General features: G+C 35.8%; 1 protein-coding gene across 3 annotated transcripts in view; it reads left to right on the top strand.

The window, feature by feature from the left end:
• The window catches only part of PIK3C2A (phosphatidylinositol-4-phosphate 3-kinase catalytic subunit type 2 alpha), a 77482-nt gene that overhangs the window by 42917 nt on the left and 14747 nt on the right, over positions 1-19818 (top strand). For all 3 annotated transcript variants that reach the window (XM_050898198.1, XM_050898200.1, XM_050898199.1), the window contains 17 exons: positions 2236-2356; positions 3073-3184; positions 3788-3867; positions 3972-4035; positions 6584-6727; positions 8908-8950; positions 9038-9251; positions 9336-9458; positions 11113-11280; positions 14661-14769; positions 15544-15686; positions 16339-16527; positions 17011-17104; positions 17368-17462; positions 17784-17964; positions 18568-18672; positions 19719-19811. In XM_050898198.1, coding sequence (XP_050754155.1) covers positions 2236-2356; positions 3073-3184; positions 3788-3867; positions 3972-4035; positions 6584-6727; positions 8908-8950; positions 9038-9251; positions 9336-9458; positions 11113-11280; positions 14661-14769; positions 15544-15686; positions 16339-16527; positions 17011-17104; positions 17368-17462; positions 17784-17964; positions 18568-18672; positions 19719-19811 — 2078 coding nt within the window. The remainder of the gene's footprint in view (positions 1-2235; positions 2357-3072; positions 3185-3787; positions 3868-3971; positions 4036-6583; positions 6728-8907; positions 8951-9037; positions 9252-9335; positions 9459-11112; positions 11281-14660; positions 14770-15543; positions 15687-16338; positions 16528-17010; positions 17105-17367; positions 17463-17783; positions 17965-18567; positions 18673-19718; positions 19812-19818) is intronic.

The raw sequence follows: 19818 nt of genomic DNA, 5'->3' as shown, positions 1-19818 counted from the left end.
GTAGTGGATCTGTGCTGTGGTGGTTTTTTATCATTTGGTTCTCTATCTGTAACAGTGTAGATGCTTTAGAGTTGGTTGTTCTCAAAAGATATGAAGTTGTTCTATTACTCGCTTAAACTAGCTGCTCTATTGGAAAACAAGCTCTCAATGCATAAGTGTTTTCATTCTGTATTTATTTGCTGGGCCTTATAGTTATTCTGCTGTGATTTAATACTCTTTTGTTAAGAAATGAGGTGGACTGTAAGTGTAGCCTAGGAAGGGTTTCTGCTCTTCATCCTTGAGATTACACTTTCCTAATATTACAGGCTTAATCCTTTCCTACAAAAGGCTTTGGTAGCATAACTAAAATGTTATGGCTAAGCCCTTTATTTCTAAAAGTCTTTGCGGATACCTTGGAACGTGTTTTGCATTCTAGCCCCACATATCTTATTCTTTGCGCTTTCTGCTCTCTTCCTTTTTCTGATGCTGAAACTAATCACAGTGACACTACTTGTGTTCTGTAGCTAGTGAAAGATAGGTATCTGTAGCTCATACGTGACTAGTAATAGGCATATTTAAAGTTATTCTCTTCCTTCAATTCCTTCTATTCTTGGTCAAACTGTTGCATACCTTAGCATCCTAATGCTAGAACTACTTTAGTATGGCTTTCAGTCCTGCTCAGAAGGAACTGCAGCCTTTCAGTGTTCTGACAACTCAATGTGTAGAAAGGACCCAGGAGGGAAACAGATGAACTTTAGAGCTTATTTGGGTATACCTATTCATTTTGCATTTGTTTATTAGGCTTTGCATGGTAGTACAAGTCTACCTGAGCAATCATTGCATGTCAGCAAGAAATGAACGTCTTTCAATAAGACAGAGGGTGGGGAAAAAGGTGGTAACGTTATCTTTGCATTACTCCACCAGGCTTTGCGGGGCTGGCAGACCTTTGCCAATGTAGCCTGTGACTATAGCCCATAAACTGTTACTGCACCTTTTTTCTCTATCAACCACCATAGTCTCTGCTGAAGTTAGTACAGCAGTTTCACTCTAGATTAATAAGTTAAATAGTCTTAATAATGAGTTAAATAGTGTTTCTGAATTCATACTTCTTTCATTCCTTGTTCTTGAATTCCACATACTCATTCTTCATATGTTATCAAATACCTCTATGCTTGTAATAATTAGTCATCTGTTAATGAGATGAAGGACTTGTGTTATCTTGTGGAAAATATTGTTGTGGCATTACCTCTCTGTATCCACTATAGTAGTAACATTTCTTTCTTAAAAAAAGAAGATTCAGGAAAATTAAGAAGGTCCCTGGAGGGGAAAAAAAAAACACTCTGAAGGTACTGATGAAAAAATAAAATGCTTTTATACAGTGTTTTTTACAGACTTTTGAGGTACTTAGTGATATTGGTTGCAAATGATTTAAAGGAGAAGATCAGAAACTGGGTAGGGACAGGTAGAGAGCATTTTGTACTTAAAACGTTTGTGGTGTTAAAACATATTTATGTATTTTTCATCAGTGACAGCTGGTGGCTGTGGGGGAATGGATTTTGAGTTTGACTGGGATTCCTTCTTTTGCTCTGTAGCTGCTGGATGGAAGAGAGAGACTGTTTTCAAAAAAGTGTTTGGAGCCTGATATGAAAGTACTGGTAGTTAAGAGTTGCTTTTTGCAAAGGCTTGGTGATGCTTACTGAGATCTGGTCTGTACAATGTGGAAACTGCCCTAGACAAATGGAAAGGAAAAACAAAAAAGGACTTTCAGTAGGATTTGCCTCTGCTACAGCTGATACTCATTTCCTCAAAAGCAGAACAAATGGAGAAGTTCCATCTCCAACTCTTCAGATAACGATTTTTAAACTCTAAGCAGCTCTGGGATCACTTACCTATTTGAAGTCCTTCTAAATAAGGCAAATTTATAATTAAAAAAAAAAGGCTATCCTCATAAAAACTCCTGGAAAACAGACCGCAGACTGTTTTTGTACTTTTGGTCAAGTAACTACACTGTATCCTAATTTTAAAAGGATTTATTGATTTCTTAAACTACAGGCAGGTTTTATAAGATGCCTTTCTTTGCGAGAAAAAAGTTAAGATCTCAAAGTATGAAATTTAGGAGATTTTAGAAGCATAAGAGTCTTCCCTACAAGTACAAAAACAGATTTCATTAAATAACTACAATTTGTGAGTGAACAATGGTTAATATCACTTGCTATAGATTTGTATTTAACTTTTAGATGTAATTTCTTTAAACAGTGAGTTCCCCTGTTGAGCTTATAATAATGCAGGCACTTTGTTGGGTCCATGATGACTTGAATGAAGTGGACATTGGCAGCTATATCCTGAAAGTCTGTGGCCAAGAAGAAGTTTTACAGAAGTAAGCAAACTCTTTTTCATTAATATTTAACTTCATGCTTTTTCATGGCACAGTTACTGGAAAGTACATCTTTAACGATTAAATATGTGAAAGCAGAAATCTTAAAAACGTAGAAGAGTCACACTTTGCACACAGATCAGAAGTCTTTAAAGTCGCTCTGGGATACAGCAAAGTAGGTTCTCAGCACCTTCCTAGAAATCTGTTCTAATCTGCCATCTGTTGTGTTCAACACAGTTTTTTTCGAATGCAGATTTATAGAGCATTTCTGCAGATGGATGTTGTAGTTTTCAGCTGCTCTTCAATCCCAGCAACCAGGAAGAAAAATCTGCTGATGGTTTCTAATAATCTGAAACAATCTGTGGGGGTGTTTTGTGGTGTGTTTTTTGGTTTTTGGGTTTTTTTTTGTTTGGTGGTTGTTTTTTTTTTTTTTTTTTCCCCCAAACTAATGGTTTACAAATCTCCGTTAGTTTTCTAGGTTAGAATATTTGGTTTCAATTTTAGCCACAGTAGTTAAGAGCTTTACCAAAAGTATAGGTATCTGTAATAGTATCCTAAAAATTCTGCATAAGTAAAAATCAGATCAAGAAGTATGGTGTGGAAGTTGATTTACCATTTCCTTGTTTTGAGTCAACAGGTTGCCTTAAATATTCCATGTGAGTTTTTTGAAAAACACTGCCTATTTTTGGTGTAACTGTAGCTTTCTTTTGTTTTAACAGTAAGCACTGCGTAGGAAGTCATGAATATATTCAGAACTGTCGGAAGTGGGATACAGAAATCAAACTGCAGCTCTTGACCCATAGTGTAATATGCAGAGATCTGGCACGAACAGTAAGTACCTCCTAAACTGCAGCAGCAATGTAAGTCTTCAACAGGTTGAGAGTTTGCATCAGAGTTGATGGATCTGAGGTGTAACCTTTTTGTGTTGTTAACAAATTAGTATGTCTGCTTGGTGTTGGGAATTGTATTCTCTTATACTAAGAGGAAGTGAAATACATACTGAATTTTCACAAGGCAAATAATATAAATATGGATAATATCTCTTATTAGACCAAATACTATAGCTGGAAAAAGTATGCAAGCATTTGGACTAAACTTGAGGCCTGAAAGAGAAGCAACAAATTTCAGAGTTAAATAAAAGTTGAGAACAATTTTGTGAGTTTAATTAGATATGTATCAAACCATCAAAGAGGAAGGGAGGAATATGTGATGTCTGCATAGTTAGGTACTTGATTGCTGTTTCTTCCTTCTTCCCGCTGTCCCAATGTGTACATGTTTCATAGGCTATTAATTAGTTATTTCTTGTCCCCTTTGAAGAGATCACCTTATATCATTCCCTTCCTACTCCACAGGTATTAGTAATGAAACTTCTAAAATGTATTACAAATTATAGAAAGGTGAGAACTGGACTTAATATCTAATATTTTATTGCAGGAAGATGATGACAGAACACCCATAGATCTAACCAAACACCTCTACAAAGTAGAAAAGCCTTTCAGAGAACCTATCATAAGGTAATGTTATGTGGTTATTTTAGTAATTAAGCCCACTGCTCAGTTTCTGACCAAGGTTATGTTATGCTTTTGCACTTGTGTTCAATAACTACTGTTTCTTGCAGGTCTTCTATTGAAGAGCTTCTTGATGTGTATCACAAGCAAGTTAACATAGCTCTTAAAAATGAGGTAAGGTCATCATAAATGATTGCTGAACCAAAAGTAGCATGAGAAAGTTTACTAATGAGACAGTTGGGAAAAAGACTTGCAGGTATTCCTGGGGAAACTGAGATCTGAACAAGCTGTCAAATGTAAATTTGGAATCATGGATTTTTAGATTGCTTTTTCTCTTTTCTTCCTAGCTTTTCTTGCAAACTAATTATTACCTAATCATCACAATTAGAAATGTATCTACCAAGTCCTGTGGTGCAAAATAACCTTTTCCTCAAAAATGCTGGAAGAGATTAATTTAGGGGAATAGGGAAATGGTCTGAATCCTGACTATGTCAGTTGTCAGCCATGAATGATATATTGGTAACAGATAAAAATCTACACAAAAGTGAGCAGTAATAGTTGTGTACAATGGGAGTTATAACTGAAGCATGTTTGGAACATAGAAGTGAGTTTTACACAAAGTGTAATAATGTCTTATTCTGCACTATTGGATTAATTTAAAATACACTGTCAGAACCATTGTCTATTTCAGTGTATGATAGGTAGCTTAAAACAGCTTGCATGTGGAGTAGTTCAGAGTGATTTCCCAAATGCAAAAGCTAGCTGAAGATAACCTGCTTTACTCCTTTCTAAAAGGAGAAGCTTAGTTTAACTCCTGATAGTAATGTAACTTGGAGACTTAAATTCTTAAACATTAGATTACTATGTTTCTTAAACAGTTTCTGCAAGAACAGTCTTGAAATGAATGACTTAATTACAATACTTTTCATTTCCACTATGTTTGTTTGCGTCTCCGGGAATGCAGGTCTGAACAAGCTGATGTCCACTATTTACATATTCCCTTAATGTTATTGAATTCCCTTGATAGTGATTCACCATGTTCTCAAGGGTAGTTTTGAACACAATCTTTATGTAGAAGAGCGAGATGTTACTGCTCCTTGATATGGTGGTGTTTTTGTTGCTTTGCTCTTGCAGCTGCTTCAGCTTGCTTGTTTAACTGATTTCACAGGCTGAGGTGAGGAATGCAAAACATCTCAATTCAGACTTAATGTTTTACTCTTTCTACAGTATTTTTGAGGATGGGAGATGTAGCTTGTAGGTGATGATGATGAGGTCCAAATATCAGCAGTTGTTGCATTTGAAATTTTTTTACTTCCTGAAGTGAATTCCTGTACATATTCAGTAGCTGAAGCTTGCCAATCAAAGTGAAACAGGGTAAAGTAATCCGTAAATAACTTATACGTAGCCTTTCATTTCACATCATTGGACACTTTAAAAGTTATCTATTGTCTTTTTTTTGAGATTAATTTGAGAGCCTGTGAGGAAAATAGTAGTGGAAATTTTGCTTTTCATGTGTCAAAACAGCTGTTACCTTCAAAGTGTTAGCTTTGAAAGTATGGCTTAAATATTTGCAATGTCTTCTGACTTCTATGGTTATTTTCTTACCAGGACAAAGTTAATTGTTGCCAGGTAACTCCTAATCCAAAACCTTTTTGATTCAAATGGCTGCTTTGCTATCTATTTGTAGGAAGGTCATGAGAGTATGTCTGGGGGGTGGGGAGGGTGGGGTATGGGAATTGGCTTACATCTTACCGAGAAGGTGTTACACTAATCCCTCTTATTTAGTTGTAAGTGCTCATAAGTGATTGTGAAAGAAACCTATACATTAAGCCTTTAAAAAGTAAACTGTTATTTTGAAGCAAGTATTTTCATTTTCTACATGCGTTCTTTAAAATTGCATGAAGACTTTGCTTATGTTAAAAAACAAAAACCAAGAAACCTAAGATAATTTAGACTTAAATTCAGTGGCTTTTCGATTTGAAAAGAGGAAGGAAGGGAATAGTAGGAGCATCTGAACTTTGTCTTAAGCAGCCTACCAGCATTTTCGTTCTCTGATAAGAAGCTGATCTATTCCTTTCAAAAAAGATTCCTGTTAAGTGTGCAACCCACCTTCCTTTCCTTTGTCCAAGGTGACAGTTTGCAATTGCTTCATCTGGAAGAACCATTTAAATTAAGTAATATGTAAGGCAAAAGTTGCAACCAACTTTTTTCAGAAGTATATGAAGGTGAAATAAAAAAGATAAAGTTCCATTATGGAAGCTATACTGTAGTGTAAGTGTAATTTGAACCTATATGTTTAAGAGGGCTGAAATTGAAACACTGCTTCTTTAGCATTCCTTGCTCACACCAATTGAATATCTTTTTTTAAACTACACTTTCTTTTTATGCCATGAGGCAATTGGAGCTTAATGTCTCATTAGAAAATACATGTCTGCCAACAGCTTAATAGAAAAATGGTTGGAAACCTCCTAATTTTTCCTGGGAGCCCATTCTAGAATCCGTACTACTATGGTTTTGGCATTGGTAACTGAGCTATAAGGAAGTTCTCAATACTGAGGTTTTTGTTTAATCAAATTCTTACACCACAGTTTAATGTAATTGAGATATGCATCTCATAATGAAATTTTCTTGGCAATTCATTCTAAAAAAATAAAAATCCAAGCAATTCTGGGTTTCACAGTTGTGATCAGATCAATCTGTTCTCTCATACATTCCTTATTAGAACCAGCATAAAGCAGTAGATCACGTAATTAAGACTGTCAGAAAAATCTGTTCTACATTGGATTGTGTAGAGACTCCCGCAATAACGGAATCGGTAAAGAAGCTAAGGAGGGCTGTTAATCTTCCAAGGACTAAAAATGCTGAGGTAAACTTTCACACTATAAATTGCATTCTGAGGTACGCTTTTTAACACTGGTAAATACTGTTTCATAATCTTTGGTAGTTGCAAATGCCAGCAACAGTTCAGTCAGGGTTATGGTTTTTTTATTTTACCTGATATCTTCCATTTATTTTAACATCTCTTTGCTGTTAATGCATTAATCGCTTGCTTTTGGAATCCTTTTCTGTTCTAAATAGTGACTTTTTAAAAACTAGTTTTAAAATACTGTTTTCTGGTTCTGTAACTACAGACTTGTGTCACAGCAGATGCTACTAAATCTGACTGAGGGAAACTGACAGCAGCTAGCTCGTGCCCTCTAAAATCAATGCAGTTATGCTTAAGGGAGGAATTCACATCATGTATTTTCTGTGCAGTATTTATGTGAATAGCAATAGCATCTTAAAACTCTTAACAGTTCATGCTCCTGCATTCCTGAGCATATGGACAAAAATAAAATCTTTCAAATAGCACAGATTTTGATGAGAGAACTACCTTGCAATGAACAGTTTGCTTGAGCAGAATTGGTCTCGAGTCACAGTTTCAAAAACAGTCATTAAATGGAGAAGTGTGCAAATAAAAAAGCTAAGTAGTCTTGTAATGCTATTTCTGTTGTCCTGCTGCCTTACTAGACTGGCGATTCATGTGCTGTTCTATTCACTTTCAGCTTCATCAGTTCAGTGATATATTTGTAATACTGAGCAGAAGTCTTGCAAAATGCACAGACCAAATAAATATAGTTGTCACAAGAACTAAAATTCTTGCAACGAAGTGCACAAGACATATTAAGAAAACTTAGTGAAATACAGCGTATCAAATATTTCTTCAATGTTTGCTTTTTTGATAGGAGAAAGCTGTAGAAATAATCAGATTACAGTGTAAAAATAAGTTCCAAAAATAACGCTATCCCAGTAGAATTTGAAAAAGGTGGTACTTTATCAGTAAACCCCTGCAATTCTCTTGTGATGAACATTGGCTTAAACAGTAATGTGTATGAGGGCATATAGGATTGCTTTCAGAAACAATTGTTGTAAAGATTGGAGCCAGTTGCATCTAAACCTTATGTAAGATATTGTTTGATTATGTTTTTTAAAGTAATTGTTGTGTGGTTGGAAGAAGTGGCCAAAAAGTAAAAGAAAACAGTAGATTGTCAAGTAGAAAATTGCACGTATAGTGCTGTTTCAACAGTTTGGCATCCTGTCAACCAGAAGTACTTGGACTACTTGGAAGTATGGTGGAAACATACGGCAGTTTTTCTGAAAGGGGAAAATGATGTGATTCCCCCCCACCCCCCAAGTTTCTGCATGCTTTTAATAAGAATGTGAAGTTTTTTGGTAGTTAAAACTTAATGTTGACAAGATGCTCAATTAATACAGTAAAAGTGTAAGGAGAGCTTTCATTCTTCTGCAGCAGTTGTGACAAACTTCTTAGACTTTCTCTGAAGTATTAGGAATTCACTGGGTTTTGTTTTTAAATCACAAACTTAGTTTTCATTAAAAAATTTAGTTTTATCAGAAGTTGAATTTGGCATGAAACCCTCCCGTATTAGAAGGGAGTAAATTCCCATGATTTGTCACCTGTTGGCTTCAGTGGTGTCCTTGTTGAGACTAGACATTGCTGTAATACTGTATCATGTTTAGGCTTCCATTTTAGCAGACCAAGAAGCAAACACAGCAGGTAGTACAAAGTAACAGTACTTACTGTTCAGTTTTTCTCAGTTGTTTAACATATTTATCGTAACTCTGCCTACAAAAAATACCTTAACAAACGCCACAAACAAAACAGCTGTTCAGACTTAAATTACTAGGTAATAGAGCTAACAGCTTCTGCTTTCATCCATAACAGCCCTGCCAGAGTTTTATCTCTACTCAGAGAAGTTAGAGTATCCTGAGCAATATTCCAATGTACTGTGTCTTTTAAGAGTTCATAAAGGGTGTCAAAATAGTTGTGACTTGACAAAACATGAGCTTTTGAACTTGGTGAATAGTTGCTGCATGATACGGAAATTGTGATGCTGTCAGTTAACTCTTGAGGAGCTTTGAGTGAAAAGATGTGTTACATAAACCCAAGTATGGGCCTAATTCAGCTGTTTAATTTCTGTACAAGATACTTAAGAAAATTAATATGGGTTTCTCAGTATTGAAATTTGCTCTAATTTTACTGTGTAGGTATCTTTAAAATGTGGTGATGACACTAGCAAGAGCTCATCTGGTGAGTGAAGTTCTTCGATTTTATTTAAAAACTGCTTTCAGGTGGCTGTTTTAGGAAGATATGCATTAAAGATAAATTATAATTTAGGTTCACTGCAGCCTGAAAACCCTCTGAAAGTGAGTATAGACCAGTTAACAGGAGCAGTTGAGGCCCTTCTGCGACTCCACATGAATTCATGTAGCAGTTCTGCACCAATTTCTCCAAAAGATAGTAAGAGTACCAAGGAAGCATGGACTGCCACAGAACATCTCCAGTTCACAATATTTGCTGCTCATGGAATTTCTCCTGGTTGGGTATCAAAGTGAGTAATTTATTAATTGTAAAATTCATCCTTTTATAGATTTTTCTGCTTGTTTGTTTAATTTACTTTCTTTTCCTTGTCCAGTTATGAAAAATACTACTTGATCTGTTCTCTGACCCATAATGGAAAAGATCTGTTTAAACCTGTTCAGTCCAAGAAGGTTGGCACATACAAGAACTTCTTCTACTTGATTAAATGGGATGAACTGTAAGTGACTTCAGCATGTTAAAACTCACTGAAATATTTTGGTTTAGCTAGTACCTACCTAGCTAACTGCTGAATACAGTCATTCAAGCAACTCTTGCTTCTGATTCCATTTGAAGTGTTGAAAGAACAATGTATGAGACTTATTGACCAAAATCAGAGATATTTTTCCAAATGGTATTTCACTACTGATTTTAAAAGTGGAAATGGAAATGCTGGACACGTGCCCTGTGCTAATGTGCTTGTAGTATACAATTATAAGGAGTTGGGAAGGTCATAGCATTCCTTGTAATGGGAACAGCTTGTGCTGCTCAAAGAATGATGAATAAAGCTTGCTTATAAGCAGTGCTCAAATTATGTAAATGGAGAGGAAAAGCAACTGACTGTTATTAATGTTCATGTTCAACCATTTTTTGTTCCAAATACATTGTAACAACTTTATCTGAATTTAAAAATCTAATTTAGGATTATTTCTATAAAGAGAGCAGATGCATAGGTGCTTAAGAGTATCTGTCTATAGCATATGAGTGTCTGGTTTGAGCTATTAAACTTCAGTTTCTTTTCAGAAAGGAAGAAGAAAGGGCATGCAGAGAAGAAATAGGGAGAGGATGGCGGGTGATATCTGATAACTGAGAGGGAAAAATATTTTTCATTATCTATGCACAGCTTACTCTTTCCCACTTAATAGTTATCAGGCAGCCTGTCATAACTGGAGCATTAGGTGAGCTCCACGTTGCCCTATATCTATTTTCCTGACTGTTTTTAAAGGTCGGAGATAGACCCTGAGGCATACTCTGAAAGTCTACAGTGACAAGTTATTTCAGACCAGGAATGAGAGTTTCAGGTTCTAGAATTCGTGCCTTTGGAGAGCACTCCAACTACCTTTTTTCCCCGATGATGCAAGGGATTAATTGTCAGATCGTTTGCTGGCAAGTACTAGTGTATTACAGCGAAAGATGTGTTAGATTGCTTATAAGCTACTTAATATAGTTGTAGTGTTTTATAGTGTAATTGGCTCAGTAATATGCTGTCATCACTTTCAGAGTGATATTTTGATGTGTTACAGAAAAAATCAAACTTGACCATTTTAAGCAATAAAACCAGTGTAAACAAAAATCTGAGTTTGAATTGCTGAGTGAGGTGTATATTCCTCAGCTGCTTTCTTTATGGGTGCTGGTTTTACCCATATTTTACCCATACCCATTTTACCCATACCGATATTATGCCATTTGAATTTAGCTTTCAGTAGTTCTTGATAGATTCTTTCGTTTGGATGGGAAACTATTGTCAGCTGACTCATTAAATCTGAGAGATTAGGAGGCAGCTAACATGGAATTGTGTGTGTCATCCTAGTGAGTAGAGTGGGAAGACTGGTTATGCTGGACAGTGCAGTTCTGTGTAAGGAATGTGATTTAATAGACAAAGGTTAAAAAGGGTTGTTCCAAATCTGGCTACAGTGCAGAAGTGTAATTTAGCAGGTGTTGCAAGCTATTGGTATGGGAGATGAAGTGGAGTGAAATATGATTGCGAGGAAATTTAACACTTGTTCTTTGATATTAATTAACTTTTTGAAAGCAAGATGGATTATATGGATAAGCCTGTAACTTACTAACAACTGTCTTTCCTCTGACTTATTTTTAATACTTTTATTTTACAGAATAATTTTCCCCATCCAAATTTCACAGCTGCCTTTGGAATCAGTCTTATGTCTGACTTTGTTTGGAATCCTAAATCAAAGCAGTGGGAGTTCTCCTGACTCAAATAAGCAGAGAAAGGGCCCAGAAATTTTGGGTCAAGTTTCTCTACCTCTTTTTGATTTTAGGCGGTAAGTATCCAAAATATGGGTAAGACTATGAATGTGATTTACTCTATATAAAGCTTACTCCACTCCCGTAACTATAGAAACTGCTTCTCTGCCACTGAATGTAGTAGGCCATGATAAAGGTAAGAATTGTAAACTATGTTGTTACAGAAATAATACTTTCAATTAAATAGGGTACAAAACATGATCCTGTGTTGTAGTATTTCTATCTAACTGGCTGAAAAAACTTACCTGTTAGAGGAAGTTGAATATTGTTTGGATGAAAGCGGTTTTATTTGCAGGAAATATTCATAGTAATGTGGGCCAAAAGAGATCGTGTTAGTACCAACTGTTTGTAAGTATGCAGCAGATGAGTTTGTAAGTATAACTCAAGTTGTCCTCTGAGGAATCCACTGACATTCAGGTGTTGCCCTATAAGTCATATGCAGTTAAAGTATCTGCAGGTGTCACTGTCTACTGAATCGATAGCCTCCCTTCTACTGAAGGAGTATGGTCCTGGCAGGTGGCATTTCATGAGTTCTAATCCTGATTAGAAGATCTAAAAGTACATTATGTTGGCTAGAGGCAGTTCAGTCAGTATTCATATATGTTGTAGCAGATGAAGTGTAAACAGCCAGTTCTCAGCCAATTCATAAGCCATGGTGATAGAGAATGCAACTTGCAAAAGAAAGTGTTTGCAGCAAGCCTTGGATTCAGCAGGAATAGTGTCTAGTGCAACAAAAACCAGAACAGAATCCTGACAGCAGGTAAACAATGTGTTATGCTTCCATCGTGTCACTGTGAAAGAGGCACTTTTGCTCTTTTTTAACTTTCTTAAGATAGGAAAGAATAGCTCTTATCTTCACCCAGTCCTGTTTGTAGAGCAAAACATGGTGATGACTCCAATTTTTAGAAATAAAAGACCTTTAATTTAAGGTCTGCAGTATTTCTAAGTACTATTATTCTTTAGAGGCATCTTTGCCTTGGCTGCAAAATATTCAATGCTGCATGTTTCATAAGTTCACATATGCAGGAGCCAAACTGGAGAATTTTGGATATACTGATATTTTTCTTTAATCCTTTTAAAAATTCCTAAATCTGATAATAGGGTTGTAATATATAAGCCAGCAAGAGAATCAAAATACTGTTTTTAAAATTTAGATATATTTTAAAATACAGGTGTATTTTCATAGATAGGAAAAATAAGCCATTTCTTCCATCAGCCTGTTTCTGAGTAATAGAGGTCCCAGGATATTCTGAAATTATTCCTTTTGATTCAGAGCTGAATTTATTTAAAAAAATTAAAATAAAGGGATCATTAACAACTGTGTTAAACTTCTGGCATATTTCTAGTTTGAACTGGCCTTCCTTCAAGTACAGCTGATGGATCCTGTTATAACTTTTTCACTAAGAATGTAAAGCCTACTGTAACTTTCCTCAGTTAAGTGTTCCTGGATTTGCTCAAGTTGCCTTGTCCTTGAAACTTTCATTACGAAGTGTATTCCAAAACACTTATCACTTTGGTGGCTATTCAGTGAAACATTAACCAACAGACTTGAACCACGGATTCCAGAATTAGGCATGATGTTGCAGAAGTGATCACACCGTTGCAAAATAGCTTCAAGATTTATGCTTAAGATTTCTTATTTATGTGCGCTTCTGACTTCTAGGTCTTACTGGAAGCCTAAATTATCTAATTGTCAACGAAGGCTGCAGAAAGACAACCAAGTCTTTCCTGGACAGTTATTTCTATGTATTGCTTATGTCTGTTCCATGTGGTTTGCGTCCTCTGGTTCTAGATATGGCTCTACTTGTTCCGCTTCCTCTTTTGTATGGTGACAATTCCAACAGCTTGAGGATGCTTAAGAGTTTAGTCTTTCCTGCACTGTAAAGATGGCCTGCAGCTGCTTTCAGTCTCCACTGAAACTTGGATTTCTTTTCATAAATGATGCTCGTTTCAGCCTTCTGTTTAAATGTTGCGTTTCAGTCTCCTATCTAAATATCACATTTCACAGTATTTGATTGAAAACATAGCTTTTGATTTGAATTGCAAATTTATCTTATCTTCATGATGTATGGTGTTCTCATAGTAGTTAATTTGGGGAGAAAACTGTATTTTCTGTTTATGCAGAGCACTACAGTAGAATGTGTTGTGCCAGAGTTTACTGAACAGCCTGTATATGGCAGCTGTAGAGATGCTAGTGGTCTAATCCACTTGCAGTCTGCCTAAATTAAACCCAGACCTAGGTAATTAAAGATACTAGCCAAATATTCCAGTTACAGTTGAGAATAGCATCAATAGCAGGCAGGAGCTAAAACCTTTAGCTAACTAAAACTTAGGAAGAATAAAAGGTCATGTATGTGCTTTGGAAGAATCTGTAGTCAAGTTAAAATCCCTTCAGATGAAGTGTGTGTGGAGTGGCTTAAAATATCTTTACTTGTGGATGAGACAGAAGGCTGTGGCAAGTATATTAAACTGGAGAATTATTAAAAAGAACAAGCTGTTCAGTTATGCTTTAGTGGCATGATTTAGTAATTTTTATTGGCATCATAAGCTCCCAGTTAATCAATATTTACATATAAAGAACTGTTCTTTCTTTGAAACACATAAACCCTAAAACATCTTTCAAAATATACTTAAGGCTTGGCCTTCAAGCAATCTTTTGAGACTCTATTTTAATTTTTAAAGACTGATAGAAGTTTTCAGTACCTAACATTCAGCACTTAACTGATTTATGAAGTATCCTCAGTTGTGCCTTACTACAATTGGAAATGGTATTAATATTGCGAATAAACTGGCAAATACAAATGTCATCTGATATGCGCTTGCAGAGTCTAGTTATGTGGAAAGTTCGGGTAAAGGGCAATGTCTATAATATTCATATGCCTGTGCCTCTTTTTCTGAGAAGATAGGAAGGTGTGTTTTGTTCAGTTTATTCCTCAGATGCAAAAGTATTCATTTTCTCCCTTAAGAAATAGGGAGCACTTAATTTAGCTGTGTCAGCACTGAACTTTTTCCTTTGCCTTTTCCACCTAAAAGTTGTATGCAGTGTTTTAAAGGACTTAAAGTACAGAAGACATCCAGTGAAAAGAAATAAATTCATTTGACACTGGATGATCATAATTCCCTTTTTTTTTAAGCTCCCAATTGTATTGGCTAGTACAGTTTGATTTCCTGTGTTCTTCTCTGAACGTCAATGTTGAAATACTTGTCATAAGATAAATTCTTACCTCTGCAGTAGAAACACATACTCAGTTTGAACTATCCTCCTATACCACACTAATACTTTGAAATTGTTTCCTTGTAGTGACCACTGATCTTCTCCAGATGGTATTTTAATAACTAATATCTTGTTGAAGTGAACAGATTGTGACACTAATACCTGTACGTGCTTTTTTCTCAGATTGTTAACTTGTGGGACAAAGCTTTTACAACTCTGGACCTCGTCACATCCACATCATGCATCAGTGATGGCCAGTAAGAAAGGAAATACGGAAAGAATAGTATTGCAGGTTATATATAATTCTGACTTGATCTGACTGTTTTGTGTGAATATTTGTGACTTGTAACTCTTACATGAGTGGTAATAGATCAATTTATGTTTTGAGGAGAGTGTAAATATTTCTAAGTCATATTTGAAAACTGGTATAGAATAGTGATTACTAAACATTAAGGGTAAAGAACGGAAAGCTGCTGTAAGTGTATACAAGTCAGTTATTGAATCACTATCTTGAAGTAAGAGAAACTGGAGATGCCTTGGTAGTACATGCTATCAGCACTAGGAGAGAACATCTTTGAAAAACAATTTATAGAAATGTATGCTGAGATGGGAGTTGTCTACACCCAAACAATAGCAATTCCAGTTTCTTTACAGAACATAAGCACCTCTCATTCTAAATCCGGAGTCCAAATTTCTCTCCGAAGAGAAGGCATCTTGTTAGGCATGGCTTAGCAGTCCCAAAACATGGTTGGAGCTGGTGGTTGGCCTGAAACCACTGGTGTGGATTTTAATAGTTCTGTGATTAGTCTCCACTCTAAGCATTCTCAGTTCACTTCTGAGGAGTACTCCAACTACTGGATTGTGCAACAACACAGTTGTCATACGTTTAAGGACCATAGTTATGTAGAAGAATTGAGATGGAAAAAAAATTCAGGAAACAGTATCTGAAAACTGTTACACATGTAAAACTAAAGAGTTAAGATGCCTAAACATCTGAGGTTGCTGGAAGGGTGAGCTTTCTGTACTGTTCTTAAGGACTTGCATCATCTTTTTTTTTTTTTTTTAGATTGACTTTCCATCCCATGCTTTTGATATTGAATATAAAATTCCTCAAGCTGCAAAGACTACTGTGCGTCATTCCATAGAAACATTAGAAAAACCATTGAGAGAACGTCTCCTTGCCATTCTCTCCAAGGATAACACTATTGGGTACGTTCATCTCTTTCTAGCTATGATCTCTTTCTAGCTATGGTCTCTTTGTAGGTGACAATTTATGGCTAGGGTATGGAATGCTTATTTATTCTTAAATTTCTTTAATATGATTCTAGTATATTTTGAAGACCTGTAGAGACTTAAACAAGAGATTGAATTAAGCTTGCGAAATAATGGTGCTGACTTAATGAATTTACTTGTGCTTTCCATGGCTGGTGTCATAATATTCTCCTGTTACAAGATTGCTACCCTTTTGGCTGCCTGTTATATATGCCTATTTCTGCTTGGCAGTTTTTCAGTTACAGGGAGCAGTGGCAGTTTCAGCAGTGGCTGTTCATATGCCATGAAAGCTTTTCTGGCAGGCTTTCCCACTCATCTGTGCCAAACTAACATTTAACGTTTTGGTTTATTTCAGATGATACTAAAACTTACTTTTGTCCTGCTCAAATTATAACTTTGAACAACTGTTTCCATAATGTTTGAGGCTTTATTTTGCTTCTCGTTTTGACTTTTGTGGAGGAAATAGCCATTTTAATGTCATTCCATTTTGTGTGTTAAATTATCTGTACATATACAAGGACCAGTAGCATTGGGGTTATTCAGGTGATGGTCTGTAATGTGCGTTATAAACAAATGCTTTTGTCTGCAGGCTATCAAAAGAAGATAAAGAATTTTTGTGGGAGAAGAGACATCATTGTCATAGTCATACTAGTAGCCTACCAAAAATATTGGTTAGTGCCCCTCACTGGGACTGGGCAAGTCTTCCAGAAATATATTCGTTACTTCAGCAGTGGCCTCCTTTATCACCCTTAGCTGCACTGGAACTACTTGATTCAAAGTAAGAAACACAACGTAAATAAGTTCTGTGTGTCTGTTGTGCATTAAATGACTCTTCTTCAGTAGAAGATTCTGAATGACATTCTTGTGGAAAATATTGCTGAATTTCTTGTAGCAAAAGCTAAATTTTCTTAGAATTTTAAAGAACATGTGCTTGCTTTATTCATGTAGGATTAACCAAGTCGTGTAGTGAAAGAGTAGCAATAGTGGTTAGGATTCTGAAATCTAATTTGTGACAGGACAGCAAGCTATACAGCCAGGCTATCAAGACTGAAGTTTTGAGAGATTAGTATGCTTGTCCTAAACACACACATGTGTTTGCATCTTAGGTAATGAAGGGCCTCAAACTTGTAGGTCCTTTATTGAGCTGTTAAAGACTTTATATTGGTTCTTTTATATCTGGCTGATCTCAAAAAAAGGGGGAAAAAAAAAAAATCCTACCTGAACAGAATAAACTTAATGTGGATTTGTGGTGACTTTCTAGGTTTGCTGATCAGGAAGTACGAAATACAGCTGTGAATTGGATAGAGACTTTAAGTGATGATGAGTTAACAGATTTCCTCCCTCAATTTGTACAGGTAAGACTTTCTGCCTACACTGAAGTTTGAATTCTTTTGCTCTTGAAAACCCAAAGGAATTGCTGATTACGAGTAACAGAAGTGCAATTGCATGCCTCTATACTTAACCTTAATGCATAGTAGGGAAAACAATTTGAGGAAATAATCGCTTTGTGACTGTCGTATGGATTTGTGGTGATTCTGTCTGTGCATTAGTCATAAAATCTCAGTCTTCATCTAGAATTAAATCCAGACCCGTTTTGTTTCATTTTCTTTGTATTTAGGCATTGAAATATGAAACCTACCTGGACAGTGCTCTTGTCAAATTTCTTTTGGCTCGGGCACTGGGAAGTGTTCGCATAGCGCACTACCTATATTGGTGAGACATTCTTTGTTCCATTGTTCACATAATGTGTTTACTATAAGATTAATATTTCCAGAAAAAAATACTCTTTCTTAATATCATAGTTCATAACAATGAATGTTATGAACGGAGAGCATACAAAATATAGATCCTGTTTTTTTTATGAAAAAACAGACAGTGCCTCCATGAGGCACAAACTTCTTGCCTTTTATAGCCTGTTTATCAGTAACTTCAGATATGTATAGTACTGATTCATTCAAATACTTTAATGTCTTAGTATTGCATTGTTTGCAGTATTTTCCTTAGGAAAATTTAACTTAAATCCTTTTATTTCAGGCTTCTTAAGGATACACTGTATGATACAAAGTTTGGTGTAAGGTATGAGCAAATTCTTGGAGCTTTTCTTTCAGTCTGTGGAAAAAGGCTGAGGGAAGAGCTGGAGAAGCAGACCAGACTAGTGCAGCTTTTGGGAATGGTAGCAGAAAGAGTAAAGCAAACGAGTGGATCTGCTCGGCAGGTGTGTATATATTTTTAATATTCTTTAGGAAGATAAGACTGCGTATACCCTCAAAACAATCCACTTAATTGCCTTTTTAGTCTAAGTTCAACAAAATGTTATGTGTAATATATAGGAAGATCTATGGATCTATTGTTCTGCATTTTAACAAGTTAATGGCTCAATGAAGTTGATGTTTTTGTCAAATTTGTTGTCATCTGAAACATAAGATTGTGTGAGGTGATAGGGTAAGAAAGTAGGATGGTTTCTGTGTACAGTAAACTGGAATTGGGTTTAAACCTATTACTGCTGAAGAATGATCCCATTATGCAAAAGAATGGGATATCTGTTTATATGCTAATAGTATGAACTTACAGTTTGATAGAGTAGGATGCTATCATCTGGTTCAGTCAAAAGAAATCCAAAAAAACCCACGAACTTGTGTGACATTAGTGTTGTACTGCTAGGCTTATGTATTTTTAACAGCTAAAACAGCAGTTATAATTTCTAGCATTCCTTTGACACTGAGGAGTTAAAACATTGGCTATAGGATAACTTTGTCCAGAAGTTTTCTGTAGATGCTCCAGTTAGAAAAATGTCAGCTGAAATTTTTTTTGTCTGCAGGCTGCCTTGCAAAATGGTATGGAACGTGTGCAGTTATTTTTCTTGAAGAACAAATGCCGTTTGCCTCTCAATCCCAGTCTTGTGGCAAAAGAGTTAAATATTAAGGTACTGCACATTCAGAGTTTCAAAACCTTTTTGTAAAAATTACATATAGGCAAAGCTTTTACAAATAGAAAAAATCAATTGAGGTGCTTGAAACCTCTTTATGCTGAGGGGGAGAGTTTTAATTAAAAATTCTGATTGAACGAGGCAGTGAAATTTGCTGAGCAAAGGTAAAATTTATACAAATACTTGTGTAAAACCAATGAAGGTACTTGTATTAAAATATATATATATCTGTAGTAACTTACTATATCTTCAGACCCTGTCTCTCTTGAGACCAACAATCATGGTTATAGTAAAGCAGGGGACTATTCAAAGTGCATGAAAAAGTCCTGTTTGCAGTAGTAATCAAAAGAGAAAATTGGGCAAGGCTATAAAGCTCAAACAATGAGTAGATACCGTGAAATTGGTGAAACTACCTGTTACTGGTTGTGTCTAAGAGATGCACTGAATCCAGGCAGGCAGACAGTAGCTTTATTTTATTGTGAAGGTCCAGCAAGTAATAATGTAGGAGAAGCAGGTAAATTATTTTTCCAGAACTCTGCAAGATTTGACAATACCGCTCAACCACAGTCTTGACTATATCATCATGCATGACTGAGAACCTAAAGTTCTGTGAACACTGGATTTAATCCTGTGTGGAGAGACAGTTCATCTTGCTTTCCTTCTCTACTGTAACTATTAAATCATGAGTATGTACTTGAAAGCAGATAAATGAGAAAATACTGTGAAACATGCAAATACCTGGTTTTCTGTATCTAGAAGATACAAAGATTTCAAAAAAAGCTGCTAAAATATTTATCCATGTTTTATTCACTCTTCCCTTCAAAATGTATAAAACATCACTGTGCAGCACTATTGGCTTTTGTACAAGAATTCAACAAATAACAGCCAAAGAGCTCTTTATTCAAAGGAAGCACGTATTCGCCACAATCGCAATGCTAAAAGTCTGAATAGACACATTGTGTTTCAAACCTGCTTGTTGTCAGAATGTCTTGTTTTCTGGGCTAGCAGTCCTTTTTCAGTATTAACACTAAATCTACTTGTAGGCATGTTCTTTCTTCAGCTCCAATGCCGTACCACTGAAAGTTGCACTGATAAATGCAGACCCTCTGGGAGAAGAAATTAATGTGATGTTTAAGGTAGGCC

This window comes from Gymnogyps californianus, chromosome 5 (genome assembly GCF_018139145.2).
Source record: "Gymnogyps californianus isolate 813 chromosome 5, ASM1813914v2, whole genome shotgun sequence".
Classification (NCBI taxonomy): domain Eukaryota; kingdom Metazoa; phylum Chordata; class Aves; order Accipitriformes; family Cathartidae; genus Gymnogyps; species Gymnogyps californianus.
The sequence above is the reverse complement of the archived record's forward strand: the minus strand, read 5'-3'. Positions and strand labels throughout refer to the sequence as shown.